We start from the raw sequence: 17,137 nt of genomic DNA, 5'->3' as shown, positions 1-17,137 counted from the left end.
GTTATTGGTCAACTATGCTTATAGTTTTCCTAATATTGAACCAACCCTGAATTCCTGGTATAAATCCAGTCTGGTCATAGTGTATGATTTTTGTGATATGTTGCTGTAATCACCTCGTTAATATTTTATTTTTTTACATCAATATTCGTTAGGATAACTAGCCTATAGTTTTCTTTCACTGTTTTGACTCTGTATGATTTAGGTGTCAAGACCATATTTGTATTATAGAAGGAATTTCGAAGAATCCTTTCTTTACCTTTTTTTTCAAACAGTTTATATCATATTGGGATTAATTATTTTTTAAATGTTTGGTAGGATTCCTTTGTAAATTCATCTGGTCCTGGGATTTTTTTCTTTGAGAGTTCATTTATGTCTAATTTAATTTCTTTTTCTACAATAGGGTTAAGTATTCAGTTTCTTGTTCTGCTTATCTGGGCAATTATCCATTTCATTTAGATTGTCAGTTTTATTGTTATATAGTTGGGTAAAATAGCTCCTAATAATTGCTTTTATTTCTTCTTTGTTGTGAATTCACCCTTTTTCATTTTTGATACTGGTAATTTTATTTTCTTATTTAAAAAAATCAAATTAGCTAACGATGCATCTATTTTATTGTTTAAAAATTTCCTAGTTTTATTAATTCATTTTTTTAACTTTCAATTTTACTCCTCTCTTCTCTGATTTCCATGATTTCTATTTTGATATTTAATTAGGGTTTATTAGTTTCTTGGTTTTCTAGTTAGTTTTTTAGTTGTATGCCCAACTTGTTCATCTGCTCTTTCTCTCTATTATTGATGTAAGCATAGAGATGTAAAATTTTCCCCAAGTACTTTGGGGTACTACAGCATTTTGACTGTATCACACAAATTTTGGTACGTTTTCTCATTGTCGTCATTATCTTTTTTAAAAAATTAATTAATTTTTAGTTTTCAACATTCACTTCCATAAACTTTTGAGTTTTAAATTTTCTCCCCCTCCCTCTCTAAGACAGCATGAAATCTGATATAGGCTCTACTTATACATTTATATTAAGCCTATTTTCACATTAGTCATGATGTAAAGAAGAATTAGAACTAATGGGAGGAACCATGAGAATGAAGAAATAAAACAGAACAGCAAAGGAAAAGGAGAGCAAATCATCCGCTTCCATCTGCATTCAGACTCCATAGTTCTTTCTCTGGATGTGGATAGCATTTTCCATCATGAGTCTTTTGGAGTTATCTTCAATCCACATTGCTGAAAAGAGTTAAGTCTATTAAAGTTAGTCATCACATAATGTGGCTGTTACTGCGTACAATGTTCTCCTGGTTCTGCTCACTTCACTCAGCATCAGTTCATATAAGTCTTTCCAGGTTATTCTGAAGTCCACTTGCTCATTTGTTATAGCATGATAATATTCCATTACATTCATATACCACAGCTTGTTCAGCCATTCCCCAATTGATGGGCATCCCCTCAGTTTCCAATTTTTTGCCACCACACAAAGAGCTGCTATAAATATTTTTGTATATGTGGGTCCTTTTCCCATTTTTATGATTTCTTTGGGATATGGCCCTAGAAGTGCTATTGCTGGGTCAAAGGGTATGAAAGATTTTATAGCCCTTTGGGTATAGTTCCAAATTGTTCTCTAGAATGGTTGGATCAGTTCACAACTCCACCGACAATGCATTGTTGTTCCAATTTTCCCACATCTTCTCCAGCATTTATAGTTTTCCTGTTTTGTCATGTTGGCCATTCTGATGGGTGTGATGTGGTACCTCAGAGTTGTTTTGATCTGCATTTCTTTAATCAATAGTGATTTAGAGCATTTTTCATATGACTATAGATGGCTTTGATTTCTTTATCTGAAAACTGCCTACTCATATCCTTTGACCATTTATCAATTAGGGAATGACTTATATTCTTATAAGTTTGTGTTGTCATTATCTTTAAAAAATTATTGTTTCTATTATTTATTCTTTGACCCGTCCATTTTTTAGGATTAAGTTATTTAGTTTCCAATTAATTTTTTTTTTTAGGCAATTGGGATTAAGTGACTTGCCTAGGGTCACACAGCTAGTAAGTGTCAAGTGTCTGAGGCCGGATTTGAACGCAGGTCTTCCTGACTCCAAGGCCAGAAGTCTATCCACTGCACCACCTAGCTGCCCCAAGCCATTCCTCAAAAAACAAATGGTCAAAGGATTAAAAGATTGGCAAACTCTTAATAGAATGCTCCAAATTACTAAAAATAAGAGAAATGTACATCAAAACAACTCTGAGGTTTCACCTCATACTCTACACATTGTCAAAGATGACAAAAGATAAGACTCATCAGTGTTGGAGGGGTTACGGGAAGATAGGCACACTAGTGCATTGTTGATGAAATTGTGAATTGGTTCAGCCATTTTGGAAAGCGATTTGGAATTATACAGACAAGATTCTAAACTGTTCATCACAGCTAATAGCTACCTTTTCCCTCTCCCCTTCCCTTTTCCATGAACAAATCAAACAGGGTCATTAAATGTTGTTGGATCCCAATTCTCCAATAGCCGAGTGGTTATTGCCATGGTGTGATTTGGACTGATAGTCAGTTATATGCCCAACTTGTTCATCTGCTCTCTCTCTATTATTGATGTAAGTATAGAGATGTAAAATAGTGCAATCAACAGCCACAGGCGAATGGTGCCTTGACACAGGACAGCATTATTGCTATTTTTGGGCACTGGTCTGGTCTATAAAAGTCACATCAGGAAAAAAAAAAAACCTTGTTGTCCAGTCACAGCGGGGGGAAAAAAGATATAAAATGAAATATCTTGAGGGGATTCCCACCATGTGAAGGGATCAGGGTATAGAGGACAAGTAATGCCTGGTTAAGGAAAATTTTCCTCTGTAGAATGTAAACTCCTTTCTTTATATCACCATTGTGGCTGGCATGTATTAGATACTTAATAAATGCTTGCAGATTTATTGATTATAGACATTAAGGAGCTATTGAAAACTCTGATTGGATATGTGTGAAAGGAATAGTAGTCTGCTCTCTGTATGAAGGGTGTATGAGGGGTGAGAGTAGAAGGGAGAAGGTGTATTAGGAGGCTCCTACAATAGTCCAAGCAATGGGCACCTACATTAGGGTGGAGGCAGTAAGAATGGAGAAGTACTAACTCAAGGTGAGGAAGAGAGAAGGATCATTGATTAAGAGCCTACTATATGCCAGGCACTGTGCTAAGCATTGAGTCAAAAGGCAGTTCCTGCCCTCAAGGAGCTTATAATATATTAGGACATAGCAAACACATATGTACAAACAAGTTATATACAGGAGAAATAGGAAATAATTAATAGATCGGAGCACTAGAATCGAGAGGCTGTGAAAGGCTTCCTGTAGAAGATGGGATTTTAGTTGAGACTTTAAGCCAGGGAAGCCAATAGGCGGAGATGAGGAGGGAGAGCGTTCCAGGCACGGAGGACAGCCAGAGTGAATGCCCAGAGAGAGATGGAGGGTCTTGGTCATGGAGCAGACAGGCGGCCAGTGCCACTGGATGGAAAAGTACACGGTGGGGAATAAGGTGTATGAAGGTTGGAAAGGTAGGAGGGGGCAGGTGATGAAGGGCTTTGAATGCCAAACAGAGCATTTTGCATTTGCTCTTGGAGGCGACAGGGAGCCATTGGAGTTTATGATTAGGGGTGACATGATCAGACAGACCTGTACTCTAGGAAAACCACCTTAGTGACTGGATGGGGGATGGAGTGGGGAGAAACTTAAGGCAGTTAGTGTAGGAATCCAGGGGCTGCACCAGGCTGTGACAGTGTCAGGGGAGAGAATGGGGAGTATAGGAGAGCTGTTATGAAGAGAGAAATGACTGAATTACATGGACCAGTTCAGTCTTGGCTATTCTCATAAATCATCCTCACTTTGGCTTGTGCCCCTTCCCAGAATACCAGATCATAGCTCATGCCTAGGTCTCTACTAGAAAGATAATAGGACTGAGAGAAAGAGAGAGAGAGACAGAGAGAGAGAGAGAGAGAGAGAAAGAGACAGAGACACAGAGAGACTGAGAGACACACAGAGAGACTGAGAGACACACAGAGAGACTGAGAGAGAGAGAGGAGAGAGAGAACTGGAGATAGATATTTGAGAATCATCTGCATTGAGTTAGTTGAATCAAGGAGAGTGAATCAAGTTGCTAGGAAGAGAATACAAAGAGAAGAGATAAAGGACAAGGACACACCCTTGAGAAACACTCTTTATAGGGGTCAGGAAGGGGAAAAGGAAACAAAAAATATTCAGGACAAGCAGCTTCCTTCTGGCTCACCCCAAGCTTTTCTTCCAAAGGCTCTTTCTTTCCATGCAAGTGGCAGGGGACAGACAGCAAACTCCTCATTCTTGCTGCTTGCAGATCCAACGGCAAATGTCCTTCCTACCCTGGGGTACTCAGGACCGAACACAGTACTCCAGCTGTCTGACCAGAGCAGAATATAGGTGGATTATAATGTGTGTCTCCTTTGTATGCCTGGAAGCTATGGCACTCTCTCTCTCTCTCTCTCTCTTCCTCTCTCTCCTGTCTCTGTCTCTCCTTCCCACTTTCCTCACTTCTCTGTCTCCAAGTTGAACAACAGAAAGGAGAAAGAAAAGCAAAAACCACACAATAAATATGCACAGTCCAGCAAAACAAATTCCCACATTATATCCAAAAGTCTATGTCTCATTCTGCAGTCTACTACCCCATGACCTCTTTGGGGGGAGGTGGGCATTGTGTTTCACTCTGGGTCCTCTGACTTGTCATTTCTCGTTGAATTGACCAGACTTCCAAAGACTTTCAAAGTTGTTTTATTATCACAGAAACTGTTTTCCTAGTTCTGCTCACTTCACTCTGCATCTGTTCATAGAGGTCTTTCCAGTTTTCTCTGAAACCATCCCTTTCAGCATTTCTTGTGACACAACAGTGCTCCATCACATTCAAATACCATAATTTGTTTAGCCATTCCCTAATAAGCGAATATACCCCTCTCAGTTTCCCACTACTATGAAAACCCGTTATAAACATTTGTGTAAATATGGGTTCTCTTCCTTTCTTCGATCTCTTTGGAGGGCTATAGCTGAAAGGACATGCACAGTTTAGCAAGTTTTTGGACATAGTTCTAAATTGCTTTCCAGAATTCCAGAATGCTTTCTAGACTAATTTACAACTCCATCAGGTGGTGCCTGATGTGAGGAGTGCCTGGCCAGGAGTCAGGAAGATTCAGCTTCACCAGTCCCAATAGGGCCTCAGACACTTACTAGCTGTGTGACCCTGGTCAAGTCATTTAACCCTGTTTGCCTCAGTTTCCTCATTTGTAAAATGAGCTGGAGAAGGAAATGACAAACCATTGCAGTATCTCTCCCAAGAAAACTCCAAACAGGGTCACTTCCCTTCCAACACTTGTCATTTTGTCATCTTGGCTCGTCTGATGGGTGGGAGGCGGAACCTCAGAGGTCTTTAAATGAGCATTTCTCTGATTATTCGCGGTGTGGAGAGTTTTTTCATAGGATTGCCGATAATATGGATTTCTTCCTTTGAAAACTGTCTGTTCACATCCCTGGGCCATCTGTCTATTGGCGACGACTGTCACACATTGGAGTCGGTTCCTTCCATATTTTAGATGATGTAACTTTTACCGTAGAAACTGACAGCAAACACTTTCCCAGGATCACCTGGTTCCCCTTTAGTGTGGCTTTCCTACCCGCTTCTGCTCCCTCCCCCTCTAGGGAATCAAGTCCCCCACCCAGCCGAAGTCCCTACAAAGTGGTCCTAGGGGACGCGCCCACGAGGGGGCGCTGTGCCACCGCATTCCACGAACCTTCTGCGGGGCCACGCGGTCCTGGCCTGGGTTACCCCGTGCTCCATGGGAAAGAGCAGGTGACGTCACATCTCAGGGCCCGCGGGGGCGCCTTTGACGTGACCCAGGACGCCAGGGAAGCGTCCCAAGGACTCTGGGGGGTAGAACAAGGGACCCAGGGCCCTGGAGGGCCGAGGAGGGGATCCGGGGGGGAGGCAGGATCTCCCCCAAGCATGCTCTGGGTGCCCGCGTCGGGCAGATAGATGAGGGCTGCGGGGAAGCCGGTCATCTAGCCGCTCAAGCAACAGCATTCACTAGGTCCTTTCTAGGGCCAGGCCCGGCGACAAGCCATGCCCATGTTTTACAGATGAAGAAACTGAGGCCCAGGCAGGTTCCCGCTGAGAACAAAGCATGTTCCTTACTTAAACTATGAATTATGCAAAGAGGCAGCTTCTCGAGAAACACACAAACAGGTAGCGCTTAATAAATGTTTGTTTTCTCTGGCTGGACGGAATAACGTGGGCTAAAACTGGGAATCGGGGCGCGGAAGACAGGAAGGAGCGGAGGCACCTACTGCACCCGCTATAAAAGGCCCCTGGTCGAGGCCCAGTAAAACTGGGTCTCTGGCGCTTGCGCGCTGTGCCCCGAGTCCCCAGGCATGCTGGGACTTGTAGTCCCCGTGCGTCTTAGGCCGGCGCTGGGGCCTGGGAGAGTGAGGAGAGCTTTCCTCTGGGTGACAGCGGGGCGGGGCCTCGGGACGGCCGGCCACTGAGCGAGGGAGAGGGGCGGGGCGCGCCGCTGACGGACGGGCCGGCGGGCCTCTAGCTATGCGGGGGCGGGGCCGGGCGGGCCGCAGAGCCATGGGAGGCGGAGGCTGCTGGTGGTGGGGTCGGGCGGCTCGCCTGGCCCGGCGCCCCTGCTTCCGGGGGGTGCTGCTGTTGGCGGCCCCGAGGCGCGGCCGGGCCGGCCGGGGCGCCTTCGGCCCCGGGCCCGGGGCCCGCGCTGCGGCCGCGCCGCCCCCCGTGTCTGAGCTGGACCGCGCGGACGCCTGGCTCCTGCGGAAGGCGCATGAGACGGGTCAGTGCGGGCTGGGGACTGCTCATGGGGAGGGGGAGGGAGAGGGAGAGGGAGAGGGAGAGGGAGAAGGGGGTCTGCATAAAGGAGGCGGTCCGGATAAGTGGGGCCCAGCGTGGCTGAAGCGGCAGAGTCACACGGAGGAGCGGGTCCCGTGCGGAATGGAGGGGAGGGCCCCGGGTCCTGCATAGAAGCGGGGGAAGATCAGCTGGCCCAACCCCCTCATTCTACAGAGGGGGAAACTGAGGCCCAGAGAGATGAAAGGGATTTGCTTTGGCGGTGGAATGAAAGAGACTTTCCAGGTCCCCTAGGTGACGAGGAAACACGCCTGGAGGGGTTGCACACAGTAGGGTGCGGCAGAACCGGGACCCGAACCCGGTCCAGTGATCCCAGCCCTGGGTTCTTACCTTCGCCCTCGGCTGGTCGTTTAGTGGAATCGAATAGACCGTAAGCGCTAAGCACTTCTCCAGGTGTTTGGGATGCAGAGATAACACATAAGCTGCTGGGAGGTGAGAGCACCCTGGACATAACCAGGCAAAGCATATAACACGGCGCATTTCCCGGCACCTACTGTGCCAGGTGGACCCTGCCAGGACCGGGCAGTGGGAGCACACGGAGATGGACAAGGCCTCAGTGCCGCCTTCAGAAGCCCACACCTGGAAGAGACCTCAGAGGCCACCCATTCCAAACGACTCAATCAACCCACATTTATTTATTTATTTTTTGCTTTTTTGGTGGGGCATTTGGGGTTAAGTGACTTGCCCAGGGTCACACAGCTAGTAAGTGTCAAGTGTCAGTGGCCATATTTGGACTTAGATCCTCCTGACTCCAAGGCTGGAGCTCTATCCACCGAGCCACCTAGCTGCCCCCTCAATCCACATTTATTAAGCGTCTCCTTTGAGCCAGGCACTGTGCTAAGTGCTGGGGGTGCAAAGGGAGGCAAGAGATGGCCCCTGCCCTCAAGGAACCTACAGTCTAGTGGGAGAATCAAGCAGGATCTGTTGGAAATAACTACCAGAAGGGAAGGACTAGAATTGGGGGGGAGGGGAGGCTTCCTGTAGAAGGAGGGATTTCAGTGGGGACTTAAAGGAAGCTGGGAAGGTTAGTGGTCAGAGCAGAGGAGGGAGCGTGTTCCAGGCAAGGGAGACAGCCAGTTTACACTTCCTTCAGAGAAGACAACAGGGACATATGAGCAAATACAAAATAAATACTAGATGTTATGTAAGCTTCTTGAGGACAGGAAGGGACTGTTTGCTTTATCCCTTGGGTTTAGTGCTGGGCCTTGTTGATTGTATGGTGGTGTGAGGGAAAGGAGGCACCCTCTGCTGAGGGAGTCATGAAAAACTGAATGTAAATTTTTTTTTTTTTAAAGCGCCTCTTCCCTTCCACTAAGACGTGACATGATTTTCCAAGGATTTTCCCAACTAAGAGCTACTGGGCCACAAATTGAAGTTAAATCAATTTACACATAAAATAGAAGTGCACATCCCATGTACATCCCCCTCCTGAAACCTTGGGCTTCAGTAAAGGGTCAGGCCTGGACTTGGAGCAGTGGATGCTGGCGCCTGCCTGGGAGTTCCATGGGGTTTCCAGATCTGTTGGCACACCAAGCTCCTTCCCCCTCTCTGATCCTCACTTTCCTCATTTGTCAAATCCAGTGGCTGGGCTATGCAGGGGTCCCAAAACTTTTAGTGTAGTTTTAAGCTAAGGTTAAGGTTAAAAATGCACTTTGGGGACAGCTAAGTGCCCCAGTGGATACAGCTCCTGCCTTGGAGTCAGGAGGTCCTGAGTTCAAATGTGACCTCAGACACTTGACTTTTACTAGCTGGGTGACCCTGGGCAAGTCACTTAACCCTGATTACCTCACCAAAAAAAAAATGCACTTTGGGGACAGCCTGTATAATCAGTTAGAGTACTTTCATCGGTGAAGACCTCTGTCCTGTGTTTCAAGGTCCCTCTGAAAAACTGTGGTGTTAAATAGAGAGCAAAGATGAAGCCTTGAAGGCCAACTGAGTGTAAGCTGTAACATTGAAAGGCATCTTAAGGACTGGCAGGAAGAGAACTGGGTTTGGTACCAGGAGACTACCCCCCAACTCCCATGACCATGATAATAATCATCATGATATGGAGCCTTCAGGTTTGTAAAGGACTTGGCCTAGCTCATCTGCTTCTTACAGCTCTTACTTATCATCCCCATTTTACAGATGGGGAAACTGAGGTTGAGAGAGGCTAAATGATCTTTGCCCAGGGTTACCGAGCTAGTAAGTGTCTGAAGGGAGTTTGAACCCAGGACTTTCCACCTCCAGCTCCAGCGTTCTAGGCTTTCCTATCTGGATGACCACTGGCTGTGAAGGTTGGGTGAGAGAATACTGAATGGCACTAAAGTCGAGTTAACTATGCCATCTACTCCAGTCTCATTCTTTCTGGGAGGAAGCTGTGGCTCCCACAGGGTCACTGGACCACACATCTAGAGCCCAAAAGGATCTCAGAGGTCATCTAGACCAACCTGGAAACTTTACAGAAGGGGAAACTGAGGTCCTGTGGAGCAGGAGTGATTGACCCAAGGTCACTGGGAGTAACCAGCATAGAGAGGATTTGAACCCAGGTCCTGTGCCTCCAGTCAGTGCCCTTTCTTGTCTAAACTCATGGCAGGCAGTGTGAGTCTCCGGCCTCCTGACCTCAGTTCTCAGACTCTGCTGGGCCAGGCCTAGCCGGGCCAGCTCCTCCGGGGGACTTATAAAGGTCGTGGTCCCTCTGTCCCTTGCAGCCTTCCTCTCTTGGTTCAGAAATGGCCTCTTGGCCTCGGGCATAGGAGTCATCTCCTTCATGCAGAGCGATATGGGCCGGGAGGCTGCTTATGGTGAGTGCTGGGGCCGGGACCCTCCGTGTGGAGCCCCTGTCTGTCCCACTCCCCCCCCCTCCCCCGAGCTGGGGGCAAAGGGCATGTAGGGGAGAGAACAGAACCTTTGGGGAGTGGGGTCCTAGTTCCCTCCGCTCTCTTCTTGGTTTTCCCTGAAGGGGGGGAGGCAGAACCCAGGGGGGGGTCTGTTTCCCTGGACCCCAGATTCTGAGCCGGACCCTGTCGACTTGACACCGTAAGCCCATGTCTCCCCTGGAGGCGGGTGCCCACCCCCTCCATTTGGATTCTGTTCCCGTCTCCTTTCTCCCCTCCCCCATCGGCTTCCTGGATTCTGTCCCCTCCCGCCCCCCACCCCTGTCCCCACCTCTTGGGATCTGTCCCAGGCCAGCCCCCAGCATTCGGTTCGGGCTCCCTCCCTGGCATCCTTTCCAGGCTAGGGTTCCCCACTGAGGTTTGTCCCGCCTGGCCCCCCCCCCCCCCCCCCCCCCCCCCCCCTCCGGGCCCGCCTTCCCCCCCCCCCCACCTCCCGAGTCCCGATCCCGTCCCCTCACCCCCGCCCTCCCCCACTGCGCCCGGGTCCCGTCCCGTGCCCCGTCCCGTGCCCCGTCCCGTGCCATCCCCTTTCCCTCCCGGGTCCTGTCTCCATCTCCCCTCCCCCGCCCCGGCCCAGCTGAGTCCCGTCTCCTCTGCCGCAGGCTTCTTCCTCCTGGGCGGCCTGTGCGTGTTCTACGGCGGAGCCTCGTACGTGGCCGGCGTGGCTTCGCTCCGGCGGCCCATGATGCTGTCGCTGGGCGGAGCGCTGGTCGGGGGCGCGGCCGTGGCCTCCGCGGGCCTGCTCTGGGCCTGCGCCGTGGGCCTCTACCTGGGCCAGCTGGAGCTGGAGGTGGAGGGGCCCGAACCCGAGCCGGGGCTGGAGCCGGACGAAGCAGATGAGGAGGAGTCACCGGCCGCCAGGGCCGGCCCGCCGCGGGGCCAGGCCAAGTGAGGGGCCGCGGGCACGGCCCGGGCACCATTAAAGGCCCCCCCCGCACTCACACCGCAGGCTCTGCGTTTTGGTTTGGGGGTGGGCTGGGGGAGGAAGGCTTGCGTCACGCCGCCCCCCCAGCTATGCCCCGAGTCTGAGCCCCAGCAGGCCTTCTGCCCACCCCCACCCCCCCAGAGCTCTGAGTACCCCAATGCTGGACAGGGGGTCCCTATGTCCCGGTCCGACCCCACAATTCCCTCTGGTGTCCCCACCCCTCCCCTTTTTACACAGGAGGAGTCTGGGAGGGCCCCAGTGGTTCAGCGACTTGGCAAGGGCACGCGGGTACTAAATGAGGGATCTGCAGCCAGGCCGTCGAGGCCTTGGTGGCCGGCTCCCTGCCTCCCCTCTGCCAGGGTGCTGCTTTCACTCCCCTCTCCGGCCTTCATTTTCTTCATCTCACAGATGACGTCTCAACTTCTGCTTTGGGAAACTTCGACCCGGACACCTGGGTCAAAGATTCGTCCATTTAGGACCCGACAGAGCCCGGGAGGTCATTTAGCCCAATCAGAACAGAAGAAACAGACCAGAGAATTCTGGGACGGATTTGCCCCAAAGTCCCAGGTTTTACGAAGCAGTTGGGAATTCGAGCCCAGGTCTCCCCACTAGCTGCTCCTTCCCCTGGAAACCCTGGCTCACAGCCTCCTCCGAACCACCCCCAGTTCAGCCGAATGGAGGCGACAAGCAGGGCAGGAAGCGAGCGCTGAGGAATGCCGTTTAATTCTCCCCCCAAGCCCAGCCCTGTCCGGGAGAGGGGAGTGGGCTCAGCCTCCAGCCGTGTCCAGCTGTGACATGGGGCCAGTGGCTACCCTTCAGGGGTCTCCTGTGCCTGACTCCTGGGGAGGGGAGCCCACGCTGGACCTTGGAGCAGCTCCATCCCACTTGTCCACAGTCCCAGCTAAGCCCCCTCACTCAGTCCCCTTTCCTGTCTGGTCCCAGGAAGGGTACACTGGGGTAGAGGGCATCAGGAAAGGTTGACCCCGGGCCGGTGAGCCTCTGGAGGTGCTGATAAACCAGCCCGGGGGTGGGGAGTGCCAGGCCCAGCTCTGCTGGCCCATATCGGATGGTGCTGGTATATAGGCCCCTAGTGGGGGCTAGGTAACCAGCATGGACCAGAGTGGGTGGAGATGGGGAATCGGGAGGTGAAGGGGGTCTGTGGAAGGGCTCCCCGGCTACGTAGGAGGCCGCGTAGCTCCACGGCCTCATGGTCTCCCGCTTCAAGCTCCCTGCCCGGATGACAGAGGTGAATTCAGGCCGGGGAACTGGGTGTCTGGACTCCCCATCATCACTGTCCTCACCACCTTCTCCGCCGGTGGTCTCTCCTTGGCTGCCGCTTCCTCTGGCTGGTTCCAGTTTGATGCGTTTGCCTCGGGCATGACGGGCCCCAGACTCAGGTTGGGAGGCTCCTTGCTCACCCTCCACCTGGGCCTTGGACTCTGAAAGAGAAAATGACCCTGTAATAGTAATCACTATTCCATGCTACATGACTGAAAAGGGTAAAAATGATTCCTCTCTTTGCACCTCAGTTTCCTCATTTGGAAAATGAAAGAATTGGGTAATAATGGTCTCCAAGGTCCCTCTGGCTCCTACATTCTGTGCTTTATGTTCTAACATTCTTCCAGCTCTGACAGTCTTAAGTCTTAAAGTGCCTCCCGGCTGACATTCCATGTTCTAAGGCCCCTTCCAGCTCTGACATGCCGTGTTCTAAGGCTCCTCCTAGCTCTGACATTCTGTGTTCTAAGGCTCCTCCCAGCTCTGACATTCTATGTTCTAAGGCCCCTTCCAGCTCTGACATGCCATGTTCTAAGAACCCTTCCAGCTGACATTCACTGTTCTAAGGGCCCTCCCACCTCTGACATTCCATATTCTATGTCCTAAGGTCCTGTTGAGCAGACACTTTCCTCTGTTTTAAGGTCACTTCCACCCTGATATTCAGTGACTTTCTGAATCTGAGACCGTCTAACCATTGAAAGTTCTGGGGATCTCAGATGCTATCTGGGGATGTCTGATGTTGGAATGAGTGGGATATAGGAATCACGCTGTGGAGAAGGGGTAGAATTTAGGGTCCTGTCCCCTCCCTGACCCTGCCTACCCTCCAGAGCTGATAGCATAGGATCTTTACAGTTACATCCCGGGTACCTTTGATGTCAGGTTCTGGATCTGACAGGTCCTCTTGGGGGGTGGTACTGGGGAGCTGGAGAGCATCCAGGGCCATGTGGCTGCTTTCCACTTGACTGTGGATAAGAGGCCAATGGTCACAATCCAGGTATCCCTGGCACTCATCCTTCCCCCTCACTTCCTGAGGTCTCAGGTGCCAGGGTCCCAGGTTCTTAGAGGGGGTTTGGGGAAAGGGGAGCCTAGTCTTCCACAGCTGACAGCCCTAACTGGGGTGACCCCCTTCAGGAACCTTTCAGGGCCCCAGGACCATTTCTCCAGCTCCCCAGGGTGGGCCCTGCACTCTAGCTCTGGGTTTGCTGCCCCACTGGAGAGAACCGGATGGTGCAATTAGTTTTGTCTTAAATAGATGGAAAGTTTCCTCCTTCCCGGTGACTGAGTCTGTCCCTGCCCTACCACCCAGACAGTGGCTCAGGCCTTCCTCACCTGAGTATGTAGCTGACCCAGACCACGTGGCGCTCGCCTGGGCTCTTGCCACTGATGGCCACCGTGGCCACGGACTGGAGCCAGATGAAGCCTCCAGCCCTCTGCAGCCATCGGTAATAGCCTGTCACCACCTGCCCTTTGTCCAGCACTGGGCCCAAGAGGGGAAGGCCAAGGCAGAGACAAGTATGGATCAAAGTGGGGATTGAGAGACAGAGGAGGGAGCAGGGAAACACACGGGGGCGGGGGGGGAGGGGGAGAGATGCAGAGCAGATCAAAGATGGAAGGGGAAAGATGGGCAGAGAAACGGGGGGCGTCAAAGCAGAGATCAGGGAGACATGGATGGGGAGAGACAGAGGTAGAGGGGGACAATCAGAAATGAGAAGAGAAAGAGATGTGGAGAGAGACAAAGAGACAACGTAAGACCGAGAAACAAGAATATAAAGGAAGATGCAAACAGATAAAGATGGAAAAGAGAGCAGCAGAGTAAGAATCAGAGAGGTAGAGACACCTCTAGAGAAAGGAATCTTAAAGATTTTCAGGGGGACAGGAAGAAGATTCCTGGCTCAACTTCTGTCCTGGCTACTTAAGGATTCCTCTGAAGGGGAATGAGGATGAACAGTACTGAAGGTGCAGTGGGCTACTGGGGTAAGACCTAAGCAGGGAATTCCCCACGGACATTGATAACTGGATGGGGGGAGCACAGTGGGCTCCGGGAGTTAGGGGTCAGTGGAGGGGTAGAGGGGGTTCACGCACAGTCCAGGTGGCTCTGGCGGATTCCAGCCGCGTCCTCCCCGTGGATATACTGGTAGCAACTTCGTCCAATCAGCTCTGAGGGGCCCACATCCATGTAGTCACTAATCCTGCCAGGGACCAAGATGGAGTGAATTAGAATGAGACATCCCCATCTCCTCTCTTCAACCCCCATCTTTCCTCCCATCTCTCTAACCCTCTTTTACTTCATCTCATCTTCCATCTCCCATCTCTATCTCTCTTTTCCTTATCCCTCAACCTTTCTCTCCATAGGCCACCTTTCCACCCTCCATCCCCCAATCTTCTCTCCATCCATCTCTTTGCCTTCATCCATCTCTCTTTCCCTGTCGTCCTATTCTCTTCTTTCCATCCTTCTTTTTCCACTTGCAGAATCATAATCTGAACATTGAAAAAGACCTCAGCAACCATCAACTCCAACCCACACCTGAAAAAAATTTCGACTCAGATGTATCTGACAAATGGCTATCCAGTCTTCACAGAGACCCCCAGTGAAGACCTCCCAAGGCATCCCATTCTTCTTTTGGTCAGCTCTAACTACTACGTTTTCCCCCATGTCAGGACTAAATTTGCTTTTTTGCACCTTGAATTCATTCCTGGATCTGCCCCTCTGGGGTCAAATCTAGGCCCTCTTCCACGATAGCTCTTCAAATATTTCAACATAACAATTATATGCCCCTTGAATCTTCTCCAGGCTATATATTTCCTGTTCTTCCAATCAGTCCTCCTATGGCATTGATTCAAGACCCTTCATCATCCTAGTTGTTCTCTTTTGGACACTCTAGCTTATTAATGTCCTTTTTAATCTGTTGCAACAAGAACTGAACATTCTGACCTTTCCATTTTTCATTTATTTCCCCTTCCCCATCTCTTTATCTTCAGTCTGTCCACCTCCATCCCCTTCAGCCCCTCATCTTCCATTCTCAATATCTCCATTCTCCAACCCCATCTCTGCATCCCCCATCCCTCCATAATCATCTCTCTATCCCCAAATAGCCATGGACCATCTTAGCCATCCATCTCTCTTCTTTCCCCACTAAAGCTCCTTCATCCATCTCCTCATCTCCAACTCCCTGTCCTTCAGATTCATCCCCATCCCTTAATTTCTTTATCTCCAACTTCCCATCTATTGCCACCTATCCATTCTTCATCTAGCTCCATGTGTTTCCTTCTTTGACTTGTTTGTCACATCTATCCCTCCTCTGTTTCTCAAATCCGTCTCTCCATCCTTCATTTCTTTTCTCCGTCTCTCCATCCCCACTTCAAGGATCTTCTATCCATTTTCTACCAATGCCCACCTCTCCATATTCCATTTTTCGTTTCCCCATTTCCTATTTCTGCCTTTGTCTTCCACCCTTCTATCCCCATTATTACCCATTTCCAAATTTACATCTTTCCATTCTTACTTCCCTACTGTCTTTATCCCTAGCCCCACTCTCATCCCCTAACTTCCCATTCCATCCCTCCATTCCACCTCCTCATGCTTATATCTCTTCCCATCTCACTACTCCTGCTTTCTACCTGCAGTAATCCATTCTTTATATTTCCTCCATTTCCCATCATTCTAACCCCATATCCCCATCTCTTCATCCTCCATGCTACTATTTATAACTTACTCTGCCCCACCTCCCTATCTTTTTTTCTTTCATTTCTCTGTCCCCATCTCCTTACCCAAATCTATTTCCCACCCATGTCTTCTAACCCCATTTCTCAGTCTCCACACCTCACCCATCCCTTCACTTCTCACTCTTCCCACCTGCTCTCACAGGAGATGATGGTCAAGGCCAGGCTGAGGCGAAAGACAAGTGTGTGGCCGTGCAGGGGGAGTTCACTGAGGGGGGCTGGGGGCAAGGTGTGCCCTAAGGCGACAAGACCCAATGCTTGGCCTCGTCGGGCTGTCAATAGCTGAGTCCTAAGCCGACCAGTCACGTGAATTACCTGTGAGAGATAATTTGGGACACACGGTTGGGTAGTGTAGGGGTGAGGCCAGGAAGGGATAGGAACACTGAACTGAAGGGAACCTTATGCTACTGTATAATACCCTTGTTTTACAACTGAAGAAGCTGAGCCAGAGAAACAAAGTGATTTTCCTGTCTCTGATTTGTAAGGGGCTGAACCTGCAATTGAAACCAGGCCTGTTGACTCCAAGTCCACGAATGTATAGCTGAACGAGGACCACAGCAGGTTGGGCAGAAGAGTGTAGCTGGGAGCATTGACCATCACTGGGCAGAGGAATTACAGATGGACAGAGGATATAGCAGCTAGATGGCAGAGTGGGTAGAGCACCAGGCCTGGAGTCAGGAAGATCTGAATTCAAGACTGGCCTCAGACACTTATTAGCTGTGTGACCCTGGGTCAGTCTAACCTCTGTTTGCCTCAGTTGCCTCATCTATAAAAATGATAGCACAGGCAACTCGGTGGTGCCTAAAGTCAGGAGGACCTGAGTTCAAATGTGACCTCAGACACTTACTAGCTATGTGACCCTGGGCAAGTCACTTCACCCTGATTGCCTCAAAAAATAATGATAGCACCTACCTCCCAGGGTGGTTGTAAGGATCAAATGAGATAATAATTGTAAAGCATTTAGCACAGTGCCTGGCACATAGTAACCACTATGCAAATGTTGATATATATATGTATGGACAGAGGGACAGTTATTTATTATAACTATATGTTTTAATTGTATAATAATACTATTATTATAGTTATTATTATATAGATGGACAGAGGAACAGACAACATCTGGGTCATGAGAAGTCCAATGGAGGCAGAGAATTGGGGAGTAAAGGACCCTGAGGAAGCATTGAGAGTCATATCAGGGAAGGAGGGAGCCAGAGTCAGCTCAAGAGAGCTCCTCACTCACCTTGTATCCCGAAGCTTTGACATGCAACCCCCGCTTGGTGAGTGTGGATTTCATTCGGATGAAGAAGGAACGTTCAAGGGAGCCAGGTTGATTTCGAGGAGCAATCACAGGGGGGGCCAGCTCTAAAGAAAGGGGTATGGGGAAGGGGTCAAGGTGC

The 17,137-nt window shown here is 49.8% G+C and overlaps 2 protein-coding genes across 2 annotated transcripts in view; one reads left to right on the top strand and one right to left on the bottom strand.

Moving 5' to 3' along the window:
• Positions 1 to 6,653: 6,653 nt before the first annotated feature.
• On the top strand, positions 6,654 to 10,763 carry TMEM160 (transmembrane protein 160). Its single transcript, XM_027845976.1, has 3 exons — positions 6,654 to 6,870; positions 9,635 to 9,727; positions 10,423 to 10,763. Exons 1-3 carry the CDS (start codon positions 6,654 to 6,656, stop codon positions 10,710 to 10,712), a joined length of 600 nt encoding a protein of 199 aa, XP_027701777.1. The 3' UTR covers positions 10,713 to 10,763.
• A 66-nt stretch (positions 10,764 to 10,829) lies between these two features.
• NPAS1 (neuronal PAS domain protein 1) overlaps positions 10,830 to 17,137 on the bottom strand; it is a 17,683-nt gene continuing 11,375 nt past the window's right edge. Inside the window, exons 7-12 of the mRNA XM_027845975.1 lie at positions 16,981 to 17,102; positions 15,874 to 16,055; positions 14,103 to 14,209; positions 13,350 to 13,497; positions 12,888 to 12,982; positions 10,830 to 12,184 (exon numbers count right to left, since the gene is read on the bottom strand). Coding sequence (XP_027701776.1) covers positions 11,661 to 12,184; positions 12,888 to 12,982; positions 13,350 to 13,497; positions 14,103 to 14,209; positions 15,874 to 16,055; positions 16,981 to 17,102 — 1,178 coding nt within the window. The 3' untranslated portion in view covers positions 10,830 to 11,660. The remainder of the gene's footprint in view (positions 12,185 to 12,887; positions 12,983 to 13,349; positions 13,498 to 14,102; positions 14,210 to 15,873; positions 16,056 to 16,980; positions 17,103 to 17,137) is intronic.

This window comes from Vombatus ursinus, unplaced genomic scaffold, assembly GCF_900497805.2.
Source record: "Vombatus ursinus unplaced genomic scaffold, bare-nosed wombat genome assembly UNPS02015030.1, whole genome shotgun sequence".
NCBI lineage: Eukaryota > Metazoa > Chordata > Mammalia > Diprotodontia > Vombatidae > Vombatus > Vombatus ursinus.
This window is presented reverse-complemented; position numbering and strand designations above follow the sequence as displayed.